Source organism: Pteronotus mesoamericanus, unplaced genomic scaffold (genome assembly GCF_021234165.1).
Source record: "Pteronotus mesoamericanus isolate MK-2021 breed Mesoamerican mustached bat unplaced genomic scaffold, CSHL_Meso_final contig_72, whole genome shotgun sequence".
Classification (NCBI taxonomy): Eukaryota; Metazoa; Chordata; class Mammalia; order Chiroptera; family Mormoopidae; genus Pteronotus; species Pteronotus mesoamericanus.
In genome coordinates this window covers 2659412-2675076 of record NW_026555242.1, presented here as the reverse complement: position 1 = coordinate 2675076, position 15665 = coordinate 2659412, and the positions used below count along the sequence as shown (strand labels likewise).

The window sequence follows — 15665 nt, the reverse complement described above, 5'->3', positions numbered from 1 at the left end:
GGAGTCAGCATGCCACGTGGCTGGGCCGCCCCTCTGCTCCTGCTGATGCTCCATGGTGGTGAGTAGCTGGCCCACCACTTGCGACGGGAGGGCGGGGCTGGCCGGTGTGCTCTGTGTCATGGCTAGAGGCCCCAGGGTCAGTCTGTGGCATGTGTCCACTCTTGGCCGACATAGGTGGAGCAGCCAGCTCTCCATGAACCAGAATCCATCCAACCAGAGAGCTTCATTAGCCAGAAGTTGTTTAGGAAGGTCTCAAGCATCCCAGCCCCCATCTTGGGTCTTGGCATCTCGCCGGGGGATGAGAGGCTGTGTCCTTCATTCCCGTGGCTCTCTGCCTCAGCGTGAGGGAGTCCTGCCTTTGGTCCCGCCTCAGGTTTTCCTAGGGGATCTTCTTCAACAATCACGGGACCCTCATCAGGCACTGATGTTCCCCAGTGGGAAAGGGTGGAGCCCGAACCTTGGAAGGTGGTGCCGGAGGATCAGGAGATGTTGCAGTCAGGAGGCGATGTCAGAGACCAACCTGGAAAAGGCCGGGAGTTAGACAGGAGGGCACTGCCAGGGCTGAGAGATCTGGGAAGCCTTCCCAGAGGTGGTGGGGTACAGCACACAGGCTTGACTGGGGCTGGACTGGGGGTAGCAGGGCCAAACGCACCTTCCTTGTTTCTCTGAGTCTGGGCTCCTGAGACTGACTAGCCCGCTCTGCTGACCATCGGCATTTCTCTCTGGTTATAACTAAAAGGCCCAGAGCCTCGAATAACTTCTTCAGGGAGCCGATGTCGGGCTCCTCTGTTTAGCCGTTCTGAGTGACCAGCACTCTGTCCTGCCTCTAATAGGCCTTTGGGCTACTCGCCACAGTTCCACGCCCCGAGGGCACAAACACTAAGACCCTGCTATGCACTGGGTGCTCAGCATCATCTCATTCCTTTCTCCTGGCAGCCCCGTGAGGTCCATACTGCAGTGATGCCCAGGTCTCAGTTGAGAAAACTGAGGCTCAGAGAGGATAAGAGAAAGGTCCGTGGCCACACAGCTGAGCCGCGGCTGAACTGGGACGAGTTCACTGACCTGCCTGATTCTTGTGTTCTTAACCACCTGCCGCTGCTGCTTTTACTGAATGTGGGCTGCAGCGGCATGATATCATACCCATACCTCCGCACCCTCCAAGGGGTCCTGTGTCCCCAGTTTACAGATAGCGACACGGGGCACTCGTGAGTCACATGGCCACGCTTTGGTAACGCTGGGCGTGGGATGATGCTGGGGATCTTGGCCCAGGGTTAGGGTACTAACCAGGTGAGTGGGTGTTTCACTCCCGCTGCTCCCCAATGTCACCTCCATGCTAGTTCTGGGGCTGCTGTTCCCTCTTTAATCTTTCATTTCAAGTTTGGGACAAACCCTGTCCTTTGGTGGCCTTGAGACCAGCTAGGTAGAAATGGCAGCTCCTCTCCAAGTTCTGAAGCCCGAAGAGAACTACCGGGATATAAACTAGGAGGAGACGGCTACACAGAGGCTCCTGCAGCTCTGGGCGGAGGTCCTGCCAAAATCAGCCCTCCATTCTCCATGAAGTGTTGAGCTAGCCCCCTGTGCCCTGCTGCCAGGCCCTGAGCTCCTTCCAGAGGGAAGCGCCTGCGCGCCCCGCCCCCCGCCGGAGCAGGATTCCTGCCCCCAACTGAGATCCCTTCCTGGTGGCTGCCTGGGAACTATTGAGGACTCGGAGACCACGCCCAGGGGAGAGAGGGTCGCTGTGGATTCGCAGTGGCTGCCCCAAGTGCCGGCGGGCGGGGGAACTAGCGCAGATCAGATCTCCTGGGCGAGTCTCAGGAGCCCAGACAGAGAGAAACAGGGAAGGTGTGGTGTAGGACCGGAGCCGCGGTGTTCTGGTCTAGAAAATGTGGGTGGAGAGGACCAAAGGGCTCTTCAGCAGCAGTGTTCTTGGCTCTGAATCCAGCTTCTGACCTAGAATGGGGTCCAGCAAGGGAATGAACACCACCCCTCTGGGTCTTTAGTCAAGGAAAAATAGGAAAAAGTCACTAAAAATGAGTCCATTTAAGAAGGGGAACAAATTTCTGGTAAATAATGTGGAAAAAATAAGTGTTGACACTTGATCTTACAAAACTAAAAGGTATTCAATTTATTTTGTGAAACATTGAACAAAATTTATATTATGATTGCACCTCTACTTTTAGCACAAAATGAAGCAATAAATGTTGGAGGTGGGAGAGTGTTAAATCTTCCAACAAAATTGTCTAAGAGGGCAATCCGTGAGTCACTTGCTGGTGGCAGTATCGGTTTGGGCAGCGGGATGATGCAGACACTTGGCAAGAGCATTCAAGGGCTTCTCGGGTTCCTGAGCTTTCCTTGTGACATCTCTGTGGCCCGTGTCCTCTCTTGCTTGGACCAGCTGCTGTAGAGCAGAGGGCTCCTCCTGGTCAGGGATCGAGGCATTTTCAACAGTGCTCTTGTTGATTCACGAGTGACTCTTCAGGGATGTACAGGTTCTCCCTGCCTTTGGGGAGTCCAGGACGCACCCCCCTGAGAGGGAGGCTGGCCGGGAAGGATGCTGACCTGGGGGCTTGACCCAGGGCTCTTGTGGGGAGAGCTGAGGTGGGACCTGCTTAGGTAATTATGTTTCACGTTAGCAGTGTCATGTCCATAGCTAGCCTTGAAACTTTGGGGGCTCAAACAAGGAATCTTGCCTCAGTCCCACATCTTAGTGACCCCTGAATCACCATATTCATCTTTGCCCTGGGACCCCTGCCTCCACTCACGCTCCAGCCCTGGAGGGACTGAGGGAGTGAGGAGCTCTGCAGCCCCTTCCAACCCTGTACCAAGGCCTCCCTCTCCCCTCGCCCTCCAGCCTGTGGTTGCTCAGACCTTGTCTGCTACACCGATTACTTCCAGACCGTCACCTGCATCCTGGAGACATGGACACTCCACCCCAGCACACTCACCCTCACCTGGTAAGTGGCTGGGCCTCACCAGACCTAGAGGTGCTACTCAGGGGACCATGGTCTGGGACAGGACCGCAGGAGACCAGGCCGAGTTGGACCTCCTGTGTGCCTGGCGGGTAGTTTAGCAATAAAAACTGCCACTTTCCAGGGGCTCACTCAGCAACTTCAGCAACAGCATTTGGTTTCACCCCAAGAAAGACTGAGGTGGGGTCGCTGTGCCCATCTTTCAGATGACTACACAGGGCTCACGGGACTTGTCCAGAGCAAGAGTTGGAGAGGCACAAGGCAGCCCTGTCCAGCTCCAAAGGCCATACTCTGTCACTCACACAGTGGTCACCTCCAGTCCTCACGATTATGGCTCTCATTTTATAAGTGAGGACAATGACGTTCAGAGAGGTTATGCAACTTGCCCAAGGTCACACAGCTAGTGAACAGTGTACCTAGGATGCAAACACAGGCACCCTGACTCTAAAATCCAAGGGTCTCTGTAAGTTCATATTGTGAGAGAATCATTCAGGACACTTGCTATAGAATGGTAGGGCATACTTTATTTAAGACCATCATGATAGGTATAGGGACACTGCATGGGGTTTTGCCAGGTAGGAGAGAGATTTGTCTCAACTCTGAAAACAACAAGGAAAAGCTGGGATTTACAGCCAAGGAGCAGGATGGGGTCAGTGGATGGAAAACGACTAGGAAGAAACATCAGGGGTGAGGGGGGCTTCTGGCTAAACTGACCTAACAGGGCTCTGGCTCACAGCAACCCAGGGGGATCAGACCACCCAGGCATGGCAGAGGGTGAGGAACCCAATTTGATGTTAAGGGTGGGGGATTCTGGCTAAGCTGACTTAGCAAGAGTCTTGCTAAAAGTAGAAAATGCAGGGACAGACACAGAAAACCCAAAAGCCAGGGCCTACTTGAGGAAAGAGTTCAGAGGAACCCGAAGAGTGTTTGGTCAAGGAGAGACTCTTTGTCAATAGGCTGCTCAGGATAAAGAATAGCTGGCTTTTTTCCTTCCTTCCTTCCTTCCTTCCTTCCTTCCTTCCTTCCTTCCTTCCTTCCTTCCTTCCTTCCCTCCCTCCCTCCCTCCCTCCCTCCCTCCCTTCCTTCCTTCCTTCCTTCCTTCCTTCCTACGAAACACATTTATTAAGCTCCTGCTTGATACTTGCAAGCACCAGTGACTTAGCAGAGCCCAAAACTGATGAGGTCGCAGGTGTCCTGGAGCTGAGTCACTGCAGTGGAGAATGCTGGCGGGACAGGTGATAAACACACAAGCAGCCAGCAGGATGCTTTCTGATAACAATGAGCACTATAAAGAACAGGAAGTTGGACCACAGGGTAGAGAGCAAGTGATGTGAGAGAGGGCCTATGGGGTCAGGGCAGCGCTCTCGGGATAAGAAGGAGGCAGCCAGTGAACTGGGGAAAGGGCATTCCAGGCGGCGAGCACTGCACGTGCAAAGGCCCTGAGGTCAGGAGGGCTGGTGAGTTTGAAGAATAGTGAGAAGGCTGGTGTGACCATGAGGAGTGAATGAATGTTGGGGAAAATAACAAGTGAAGGGGATGAGAGGTCAGCAGGGGCCAGATTATATTGTGTGAGTGGTGAGAAGCCACTGCAGTTTTAGGCAGGGGAGTAACAGAGAATTTTTAAAGCCGCCCCCCTTCCCTGCCGCACCGGCTGCTAGGCATGTGAAATTGATTACAGGGAGAGTGGGCAAGGCGAGAACACCGACAGCCATGACTGTGGTCCAGGCTGCGGGCTTGGAGAGCATTTATTCAAGAGAAGTTTCTATTACAGCACATTTAACAGAGATCTGAATCCACACATCCATATTGGCCCTGGAGGGTGGTCATGTTCAGAGCCTGAATTTGTAGGTAGGGAAATAAATGACTGGTGAACTTCTATACATACGTCCAAGCCCCTTGTTTCTGCCTTGTGGAAATTAAAAAGCCAGAGCGTTCCTCCCAACCCCAAATGAGCAGCCTCCCTCGAAGTTCACCCAGAGCAGGGACTGAGGTTCATTTGGCTCTTGTCTTGGTCCTCAGCACAGGTGTTTATTAGCTGTTCAGTGGATTTTGGATGGAAGGAGAGTGGGAAGGAGACCTGAAATGCCTAGTACCCTTGCTGTAGGATGGGGACAGGTTTAGGCTCAGTTGACGCAAGAATGGCCCAAATTTCCGCGTCTGAGAGTCGCTGCTCTGCATGAGCTAGTGAGTTCCTGGTCTCTTTGAGGCGGGCACGCTGAGCCTGCACTCAGCCCGTCAGGGGTGCTTCAGGGGAGGGTATGCCTTCCCAGGGAAAGGGATGGCTGGACCAGGTGCCCTCCAGCCCCACCTGAAGCCCCCCCCCACAAGATTCTGGGAGTCTGCCCTGGGCCGGCACACTGAGCCCACTGGCCTCCAGCCATGACTGGCTGTTCTGTCCTTGAAGGCAAGACCTGTACGGAGAACTGGAGGATCAGGTCACCTCTTGCAGCCTCCACCGGTCCACCCACAATGCCACGCATACAAAATACACGTGCCACATGGATGTGTTCCGCTTCATGGCCGACGACATTTTCAGTGTCAACATGACAGACCAGTCTGGCAACCACTCCCAGGAGTGTGGCAGCTTTGTCCTGGCTGAGAGCAGTGAGTACTCCTTGGAGGAGAACCCAGGTGGGGGTTGGGCCCCCTGCTCCCTGGGCCGGTTCCCCCAGCCCCTCCGCACACAGACCTGTCCTGTGCCCTGGCCTCTCGTTAGCGTTCTGCCCTCTAGATGCACTACTGCTTACTCAGGTGCGATGGATGACAGCTGGGCTTGGGCCCGAACCACCGAGGGGCAGTGGAGGTATGGAAGGAGCTGGGCTAGGATCGGGACCTTGGGCTTCCGTCTGGTTCAGCCCCTGCCCACTGGAATGAGAGCCCTTTTCACTCAGACCCTCTGGGATTCTGTCCCATTATGAGGCAAGTGGGAGACACTGAGTAACAAAAGAAAACCTCCCCAAGTTTCCTTCCTTCATTAGCTAGAGTGAGGCCTGGAATTTGCCTCCCAGCTGGAGGAAGGGAGGAGGCCAAGGGGCAGAAAAGACCTGGTCGGTGGAAACCGTTGTCTCTGTGGGTCCAGAATGAGGGTGGGGCACGCAAGGGCCCAAGAGGCAGCTTTTAGTGTGTGTGTACCCAAGTGGGGAGTCCAGGTAGAGGGTGCGGGGCCATCCCCGGAGGCACGCAGACACAGACTGCGAAGGGAGCCCTGCCTTCAGGAAGGCCCCGCCCCTGAGGTGCAGGCCTTTCTGTCCCTAGCTCCCCAGTGGTTGAGGGGATGAGCAGGTGTCTATCATTCACACTCTGGTGGTCCGGGTTGTACCACTTTGCTGCGTGGATGTCACACCACAGAGGGTGTGGATGAAGCTTCACATACACCCAGACTTTCATACATACAACACACACGAGCTCATAAATACGCCCTCAAAGGCACAGATGTTTCACCAATCCCTGGCCTAGACAGCATGAACACAGATGCCCACATTCTCTCTCATACTTTGTGCACATGCATGCACGTGCATATACACGCATGCACATGCATCCACGGCCATTCAGCTCTGGGCGTGGCGAGTTTCCCATGCAGGGGTGCCCTCCTACCCGTCTGAGAGGGCCAGGCTGGCAGCTGCTCCCCCGCCACCAGTGCCTCCCTAGAGGAGAGCGCAGGGCAGGTGGCTCTGAGTTGCATTTCTGGCCCCTTCCCTCCTTCCCTCCCCGCCAGGGTTTGGGGCCACACCTGTGCTCAGGTGTGGCCGGAGCGGTGTTCTGTTCCCTGTGCACCCTCCTCCCCTGCCAGTCCTCCTCCTGGGCCCTGGGCTCCGCTAACAGCTCCCAAGTTGCTTCTGAATTGGTCCTCACCAGCCAGCCCAGGCCATGTAAGAAAGCTGACAACCAGGCCTCCACCAACCTGGGGAAGAGAATGGAGGGTTCGGGAACTATTCCTGTTCAAAAGACCCATCGCTGAAATAGCAACGACAGTAAAGCACTCACCACGGCCTCCTGAGAGTGCGCCTTCTTTGCGCCTCAGGCCATGGGGCAGGGTCCTAAGCAACTTCAGAGCTCCTTTTGAACACTGAATTGAATAAATATTTCTTGAAGGCCTACTGCATGCCGGGCTCTGTCCCCTGAGGCGCAGGCACAGCACTGACCCAGTAGAACTAAACCTCTGCCCCAAGGTCCCAGAGAGGAGGCAGCTGGTGAACAGGGCCCCAGAGGATTTTAGACGGCGGCAGGCAGGGCTTAGAGACGGTGGGTGTGCGCGGTGCCTATAGCTTCCCTGTTACAGGAACACAGCACTTGCCACTCAGTTCCCCTGAAGTCACCTCCTCCTGCTCCTTAGTTTAGTCCTGTGAATTTTCACCCTGTGTGCTGGAAATTGACTCCTTTTTACAAAAGAGGAAATGAAGGCACATACCATATTGCATCCTGCTCAAGCAGTAAAACAAATTTGAGATGGAGCAGAGCCGGAAGCCCAGCCATGAGGCTGTGGTGCTGTGGCCCAGATCTCCGCTCTGGCGCTTGCCGGGAGATGCCTGTGAGGGGAACAGTCGCGCTGGGGGCCCGCTGTGGCCTGTCGGACGGCTTGGTGCAGAGCAGCCCTGTTGCACTCTGTAGCTGTCACTTTCATCATGAGCATGATAAATAGCATCATTAACTATAGCATTAATTATGCATAACATCATTAATTAGCACCTGTGCTAATTAGTCTTTTGGCTTCTCAGGGAAGCTGGGGCTCAAACAATTAATACTATCATTTAAAGCAGAAATAGAGGCCCAGGGTGGTGTGGCTTAGTGGGTTGAACCAAAGGGTCCCCAGTTCAATTCCCAGTCAGGGCACACGCCTGGGTTGCGTGCCAGGCCCCCCATTGCAGGGGCCTGCGAAAGGCAGCCGATCCATGTTTCTTTCCCTCTCTTTCTCCCTCCTTTAACCTCTCTCTCAAAATAAATACTTAAAATCTTTTTTAAAAAGGCAGAAATAGAGGACCTGTGGGTCTCGCCGACAGGCAGCTTAGAAGTTTTGGGATTAGTCGCTAACTAACATTTGAGAGATTTCCCACAAAGATATGGATTTCCAGGGTTTTTCTTCCTGGCTACCTGGGTCCACATTCCTGCCTGGCCACTGCGGGCCGGGCCTGCGTCCTCCCTCCCCCTTTAGCCTGGGAGGGCCTTGCCTAGTTCAGTCCCCAAAGCGGCCTCACTCATTTCCGTCACCTGCCCCCTGCCCCCTCCCCCGGTTTGCAGCCTCACTCTAGTCCGAGTGTCTCATTCTTCAGGTAAAGAAACTGAGGCTCAGAGGCGGGAGGTGCTTCACCCAAAGTCACTTGGGGTTACTAATCCTGATCACATAAAAGATGGGCCACCAAATCTTTCTCAGCAGTTACAAAATCTCACCCCATTTTACCTTTCTGGCTTTTTTTTCTTTAAGTCAAACCATCTCCTCCTTTCAACGTGACTGTGACCTTCTTGGAGCATTATAACATCTCCTGGAGCTCCAGTTATGATTCGTACCCGCTCGCGGGCAAACTTCAGTACGAGCTGCAGTACCGGAAGCGGGGAGACCCCTGGAGCCTGGTGAGACTGCAGAAAATTGGGGGCGGGCTGGTGGGCAGTGCAGCACCCCCAGGTGGGGGAGAGGAGTACCTGAGTGACAGGGGAACTTGTCATCCACAGTCAGGAATGGCAACCAAGGCCACACCAAGGACGGACGTGCCCCCTTACACTCTCACTTCTTTTTTGTGCTGCCGTCTCTTCACTTACCCCTGGGGTAGGAAACCCCTATGAAGTGTCTCCTTCCTGTCCCTGTCCCTCCCCTATGAGCATGCCAAAAAGGAAGGAATTGGCGCTTCCTCAGGTTTCACCTCGAGTCTAGTGATAGGAGAAGAAGTTGCAGAAATGGGGCCATTGGGAGCCCTCCCAGTTTTAGAAGGACCATGGTTTCAAATGTGAAACCTCTAGAGGTGTCCTTTGTTTACAGTGTCAGAGAGGCCCAGAATGGCCCACTATTTAGGAGAGTTCTAGAATTACCTACCCTTTAGAAGGTCCCCAGGGGAAGACTCTCAGAGGCGTCTGTTGCTAAGACGCAACCCCTAGCGAAGGCTTTCGAATGACCATTATTGAGAACACCCATTGCTGAAGAATTCTCAGTGTCCACTGTCCAGAATGCTGCCAAACATCACCAGGAGGGGCCATCTCTGCTCCCAGGACATCCCGGTCCCAGCAGGGTGGGTCCCCTCCCTTGGGGCCAGAGAGAAACGGAACGAAGCTTTGTATCATAGGCAAGGCGGAGAGCGCCCATGGCTCCATGCTGCCCACGCTGCGTGGCCAGAAGCCAAGCTGGGGTCTGGCTCTCATCAGGGGAGTGGAGGCCCTGCAGGAAAATCCACCCTCTCTCAGGGAGGCTGGCAAATGGTGTTCTGCGGGAGGCTATAAATTGCATGGCTAGAAAATAAAAGAGATGGACTTTGAACCCTGTGCTCCAGCGGCCTTGGCTGTGACTGTGTCCAGTGAATTTTAAGCTTTGAGTCCTAAGGGGAATGAGGGACCTTCAAGTGGGGCGAAGGGTGGGTGCCCGGTTGGCCCCTGACCCAGTGCATCCTTGTCCTTTGCCAGCAGAGTCCAGGGAGAAAGCTGATCTCAGTGGATTCAAGAAGCGTCTCCCTCCTTCCCTTGGAGTTCCACAAAGGCTCCGTCTATGAGCTGCAGGTGCGAGCAGGGCCCCAGCCTGGCTCCTACTTCCAGGGGACCTGGAGTGAGTGGAGTGACCCCGTCATCTTTCACACCCAGAGGGATGGTAGGTGTGAAGCTGGGGTGGACGCCCCACTCTTTGTGCCAAACCTTGTCCTGAGCCGAGATTTCCAGCGTGATTGGAAGGTGTCCAGTCAGCTGAGTCTCTCCAACTTGCAGCCATTTGACATTTCTGGAGCTCCTGTTTGCCAGGCCCTGCCTGGGATACCCAGTGCTTCTCCTGGCAGGGTGTGCGTACTCCTAATAGCTCTGCGGGGTAAGCGTCATTATCCCCACTTTGAGGATGAAACAGGCTCATCAAGATAAGGCCACTTTCCTGGGGTGAGGGTGAAAGCAGGATTTGAACCCTCATCCATTGTACTCCAAGGCACCAGTAGGCTCCCCCGCTCTCCTCCACTCCACCCCAGATGCGTTGCCCGCCACACCCACCCCACCTGGCCTCTAGCAGAGGTAGACTCAGTTTGACACAGCGTTTGGTTCTTTCCCAGGGATAAAAGGAGGCTTGTACCCTGACCTGCTGTATCTCTTCCTGGTCATCACTCTCCCCGTCCTTGTCTACTTAGGTCTGAAGATCCGCCTGCCTTGGAGGTGAGGCCCGGGATTCAGGGGTGTGGGGGAGGGGTCAACCGGGGCCACAGCCTCTCTCTGACTCATCCAGGGCTAGGGACACACCTGACATCATGACAGTGAGAGAGACAGTGGTGGCGATAGCGACCAGCTCTGTGTTTCCTACGTGCTGGGCGCTGTGCAGAGCGCTCCCTTGGCCCTCACAGCAGCCCTGTGAACTTGATGCACAGCAATTACCTCCACTTGGCAAACTGGGAAACTGAGGCACAGAGTCGTCAAAGAACTTGCCCCAAATTGCATGGCTATAAAATAAAAGAGATGGGCTTTGAACCCTGTGCCCCAGCGGCCTTCGCCGTGACTGTGTCCAGTGAATTTTAAGCTTTGAGTCCTGAGGGGAATGAGGGACCTTCAAGTGGGGTGAAGGGTGGGTGTGATAACCCACCTCTATCTCTTCTTTTTATGTGTGTATATATTGATTTCCTCTGAACACAGTCATTCAGAGAGAGGGTGCTGCTGATTAAAAATGAACCAGAAGCTCCCCTGGCCTCCGTGAGTGCTGCTGGCTGCGGCTGGATCACAGCTGCCGTGTGCCGAGCCCTCGTCAGGCGCAGGCTCATTCTGTTCATCTCCATCCAGAGACGGAGCCCGAGAAGCTGGGGGGCACCATGGCTATCAGGCGCGCTCTTGGGGCTGGTCGCTGGGTGCACCCACTGGTTCTTTGCCCACCCCGGTCCTAGAGAGGAAAGCCGAGGCTCAGAAGGGCAGCATTTGCCCGGTGCACAATAGGCAGCCGAGCCTTGGGAGACTTATTGTCCTCAGTTTACACTGTGGACGTTGAGACCCAGAGCAGGCAGGGAGTTAGGGGCAGGCTGGAAAGGAGGTATCTGGGTGTGTCTTTGGAGCCACTCAGTCTCCTGCAGGACAAAGCTGGGGAGCATCTGTGTGGGACGCTGGGCTGCCGTCTGGGACATCTGGTGGGCTCACCTTTTCTCTACCCTCCCAGGCTGTGGAAGGTGTGGGTGCAGGTGCCCAGCCCAGAGTCATTCTTCCAGCACCTGTATGTGGGCCACAGCGGAAACTTCAAGGTGAGAGCCCCTGCTCAGTGTCAAGCCCTTTGAAGCCTCTTACCCTCTCTGGGAGCCCACCTACCCCCCAGCCACAGCCTGCAGGCCCAGCCGGGCCAGGAGCCAGACCTCGGTCTTGGTGTCTGCAAAGTGCAGGAGTAATTGGGGCGGGGGGGACAGAATTAAACAGCCTTTTCCAGCCCAAGGAACAAACTGGGGGAGGGGTGGGGCCTTGGGCCACAGGTAGGCTTCCTGGTCCTTAGATGCCCTTGTTGTGGGGGTGGAGAGGGACCAGGTTCTGGGAAGTGTATGGACCCGCCTGCAAAATATACCCCCCCCCCCCCCCGCCCCAAGCTTCAACCACAGCCGCCGCCACTGGCGCCCACGGGTTCTCTGGGCCCATTTACGGCTCAACACCCACCCAGTGGGGGAAGGAGGGGCCCTCCCACAGAGAGGATGTGGTGAGGGCAGGAGGGGCCGCCCAGCTGCTCCAGGCGAGCCTGGAAGTCAGGAAATGTGGACTAGAGCCTTGATTGAGCGTCTGCTGTCTGTCTGGAGCCGTGCTGAGTGCTTCGTAGTCGTCCCCAAGGGACCCGTGAGAGACGCAGGCTCCGATCAGAGCAGTGGCTGTAGTGGGTCAGGGGCGGAGCGTGGATTCCAGCCCACGTGGGACGGGCCCTTTCCTCTTTTCTCTGCACCTTCCAAGAAGCTCAAACATCACGACTGCTTTGTATTCATTTACCATTACTCATAAAGCACTCGCTGTATCCCGGGCGCTCGGCTAGGAGCCTCCAGATATTAACTCATTTAATCCTCGCAGCAACTCTGTGGAGTGGGTACTATTAGCAGGCCCACTTTACAGATGAGGAAACTGAGGCACAGAGAGGGTAAGTGGCTCAAGGCCACACAGCTGAGAAATGACTTCAAATCAGTGGTGGTGGCCACACTGGGGTTCTTAGGTGAGCTTTTCAAGGGTGATAGGCTCCAGTCTGGGAGATTCCTGTTCTCAGGGATTCCCTCTGCTGATTGGATAGAGACCCTGTATCACAAGGGGGATTCTCAACACTTAGGGGCTGCTGCCTCGGTCCATCATGACCCCACGGCCCTTATCCACCATGCACACAGAGAACGTTCCAAGTACCTGTCATTGATACACTCTGCTCATTCATCTAGTTAATAAACATTTGTTGGCCACTTACTGTGTGCTGGGCAGCGTGTGAGCCTCTGGGGAGGTAGCTGTGGCCAGAAGAACCAGGGCTTCTCTCCTGGCCGAGCGTCCACTGTAGTTGGATACAAACAAGAAAGTGCTGGGTTTCGAGAAATATCTGGAGGAAATACAACAGGGGACCAGGTGGGGGCTCTATCACTCGGACCTCAGACGCCCCTGCCCCCATGTCACTAGCTGGGGAGTTTTGGCCCTGCACGCACACAGACCCCGGGCCGGCGAGCCACCCCTGGTCTGAGTTTATAGCCCACCTGGCCCCCGTCCCGTCCCTGACTCCTCCTCCCTGTTCTCTCTCACAGAAGTGGGTGGGCACACCCTTCACTGCCTCCAGCCTGCAGCTGGGCCCCTGGAGCCCAGAGGTGCTCTCGACCCTGGAGACGGACAGCTGCTGCCCACCGCTGGGCGCAGCCCCGGGGCTGATGACCACGGTGCTGCCAGAGCCTGTGGATCTGCTGGAAGCCGACAAGGTGCCCGAGCTGGACTGCTGGGGGCCCGGCCCCTCCACCGCAGGCAGCTTGGGCAGCTCAGCTTACAGCCAGGAGGGAGACCGGCCATATGGCCTGGTATCCATCGACACAGTGACTGTGGTGAATGCAGAGGAGCCATGCACCTGTCCCTGTACCTGTGGGGAAGATGGCTATCCAGCCTTGAATCTGGACACGTGCCTGGAGCCTGGCCTGGATGCAGAGGACCCGCTCTTACACACTGATGCCACAGTCCTGTCTTGTGGCTGCGTTGCATCTGGTGGCCCTGCTAGGCTTGGGGGCCCCCTGGGCAGCCTCTTCGACAAACTAAAGCTGCCCTTGGAAAATGAGGCTGGTTGGGTGCCAGGGCCACCTTGGTGCGGTGGGCTGTCCAGAGGGGTGTCTGACAGTGAGGAGGGCTCACCTCCCGCTGGCCTGGACATGGACACGTTTGACAGCGGCTTCGCAGGCTCTGACTGTGGCAGCCCTGTGGAGTGTGACTTCACCGGCCCCAGGGACGAGGGGCCCCCAAGGAGCTATGTCCGACAATGGGTGGTGATGGCCCCTCCACCTGCAGGACCCGGACCCCAGGCCAGCTAGTGAGGCCAAATGGCTCTTCAGAACTGGCTGTGCCACTGGGCCGTGAAGACAGGGTCACGCGGGCTGTGGTGTGCAGAGGCCTGCAGCCTTTGGTCTCCTCGATGGGGCCCTGAGCCTGAAGTTTATTATGTGCGTGTGTGGGGCTCAGGAGCACACTGGTGTGTCTGCGTGTGTGAACAGCACGCGTGCCTATGTGCACACGGTGACAGTCTCCCTCCCTGCCAGGCACATGGGGTGGCCCCGGCTCACATGCTGAGAGTCTGGTCCAGTGCTGCTCACAGGGCCTCCCCGGACCAGGACGCTGCCTGCCTTCCTGGTCGTGTGTCTCCAGGAGCCAAAAGTCCATACTGTTCCTTATCACCTTCCAGGGGTGGGAAGATTTGAGGGGAACAGCATGAAACGTGTACCTAGGAGTGAGTCTTGACTCTGACATCTCCTAGCTATGTCACCTCGGACAAGTTGCTCCTCCCCTTTGGGCTGGGATTTCCTGCCTGGACATTGTGGATGGCACCACTGGGCTTGGGGGGAGATCAGTGAAGAGCCGACCTGGTGTGCAACCCAGAGCAGACCCTCAATAAACGTCAGCTTCCTTCCTTCTGCGGTGGGACAAAGCTTGTGCTGGAGGTGGGTGGGGGCAAGAAAGCAGCCACAGCACCGGGCCTGTGGGCTGTCCCCACCCTGCAGAGGGACACTTGGGGGTGTTTCCAGGCTTAAAATCAGTCAGCCTTGTCTCTTAAGACAGCCTCCTACCAATCAAAAATTATTTTTCTGGTTCCTTCTGCCCATTTGTAAATTTCCTTTATACACCCAAGAAATATTTATTGAGCATAGTATGTGCTGGGCTTTGCGTAGAGATTGTTTGGGTACAGGTTGGGGACCACAAGGCCCCCGTGATCCCACTGGCCCTCAGGGTAGGGATGGGGCACGCAGGAACTGGCTGAAATGACAGACACAGCACTCCCGCTCCCCTGACATCTTTTTTACTCATCTTGGAGAGTTAGGGGGAAGTCAAGTTCTTAGTGACGATTTGTCAGAGTCTGTTGAAATTTGAATTAAGAAGCTAAGAAAAGCCCTGGCTGGTGCGGCTCAATTGGTTGGAGTGTCATCAGGTAACCAAAGGGCTGAGGGTGCAGTTCCTGGTCTCAGCACATGCCTAGGCTGCAGGTTCGATCCTTTGTCCAGGGTATGTACAATGCCCTGTCCAGGTACACAGGGGAAGTAACCAATTGATGCTTCTCCCTCTGGCATTAACGTTTCTCTCTCTCCCTTCCTCTTTCTCTAAAAGCAATTTTTTAAAAGTCTTTGGGTGAGGATAAAAATAAATAAATAAAAGAAGTCAAGAAAATAGTCCTTGGCGATGTTTTGAAGGCACCTTACTAAACATCAGCTTTGCACAGGAGGTAGATATAAATGCTACATATTGCACACAACTCACTTGAAAAAAAGAAAGAAAATAGTTTTTCCCCTAAAGGTATTGACCTTTAGAGGTGGCTTTTCATGATCACCGAGCTGGGTAAATGTGGCGGGGAGTCTGATTCAGAGGCCTGCTCTCAGGGTGCTGAGGGGAATCCCCACCCTGGACCAGAACCCCATCTGTTACCCTTCCCAGAGGCCAGACTGCAGGGTGATGCTTGAAGGAGACAGCTCTGGCTTGTCTCTCCTTTTGGATGAGTCTGAGCTTGTAGTTGGTCCAGCTGAAAGTTTCTCTGTGACTCATCTGTAAAATTGGGTGGTTGGGAAAAGTTGAAAGTCACTAGAGAATATGTGAGTCCTTGGTGTGGAAAGCTCTAGAACATTGATGGTTTTAATAGTGGCACTGTTATATTGCATTAGGTTGTATGCAGCTCAGATGGCAGCACGAGTGTGAAACCACAGCGCCTGCATGTGTGAACAGCCTTCACCACCCCATCATCACCTTGGAGACACTTTTGCCAAGGTGTGCTGTGTTTTTTACACTCTGTTGGGAGAAAGAGGTTCCAGGAGCCACCCGGGCCACAGGCTCCCTAGGGCAGCAGCTCAGCTCACCACACACAGCACT

General features: G+C 55.1%; 1 protein-coding gene across 1 annotated transcript; it reads left to right on the top strand.

Annotated features, from left to right (window-relative positions):
- Positions 1-13627, top strand: IL21R (interleukin 21 receptor). Its single transcript, XM_054582824.1, has 8 exons — positions 1-58; positions 2852-2954; positions 5374-5573; positions 8389-8534; positions 9576-9753; positions 10196-10295; positions 11278-11359; positions 12863-13627. Exons 1-8 carry the CDS (start codon positions 10-12, stop codon positions 13625-13627), a joined length of 1623 nt encoding a protein of 540 aa, XP_054438799.1. The 5' UTR covers positions 1-9.
- The last annotated feature ends 2038 nt before the right edge of the window (positions 13628-15665 follow it).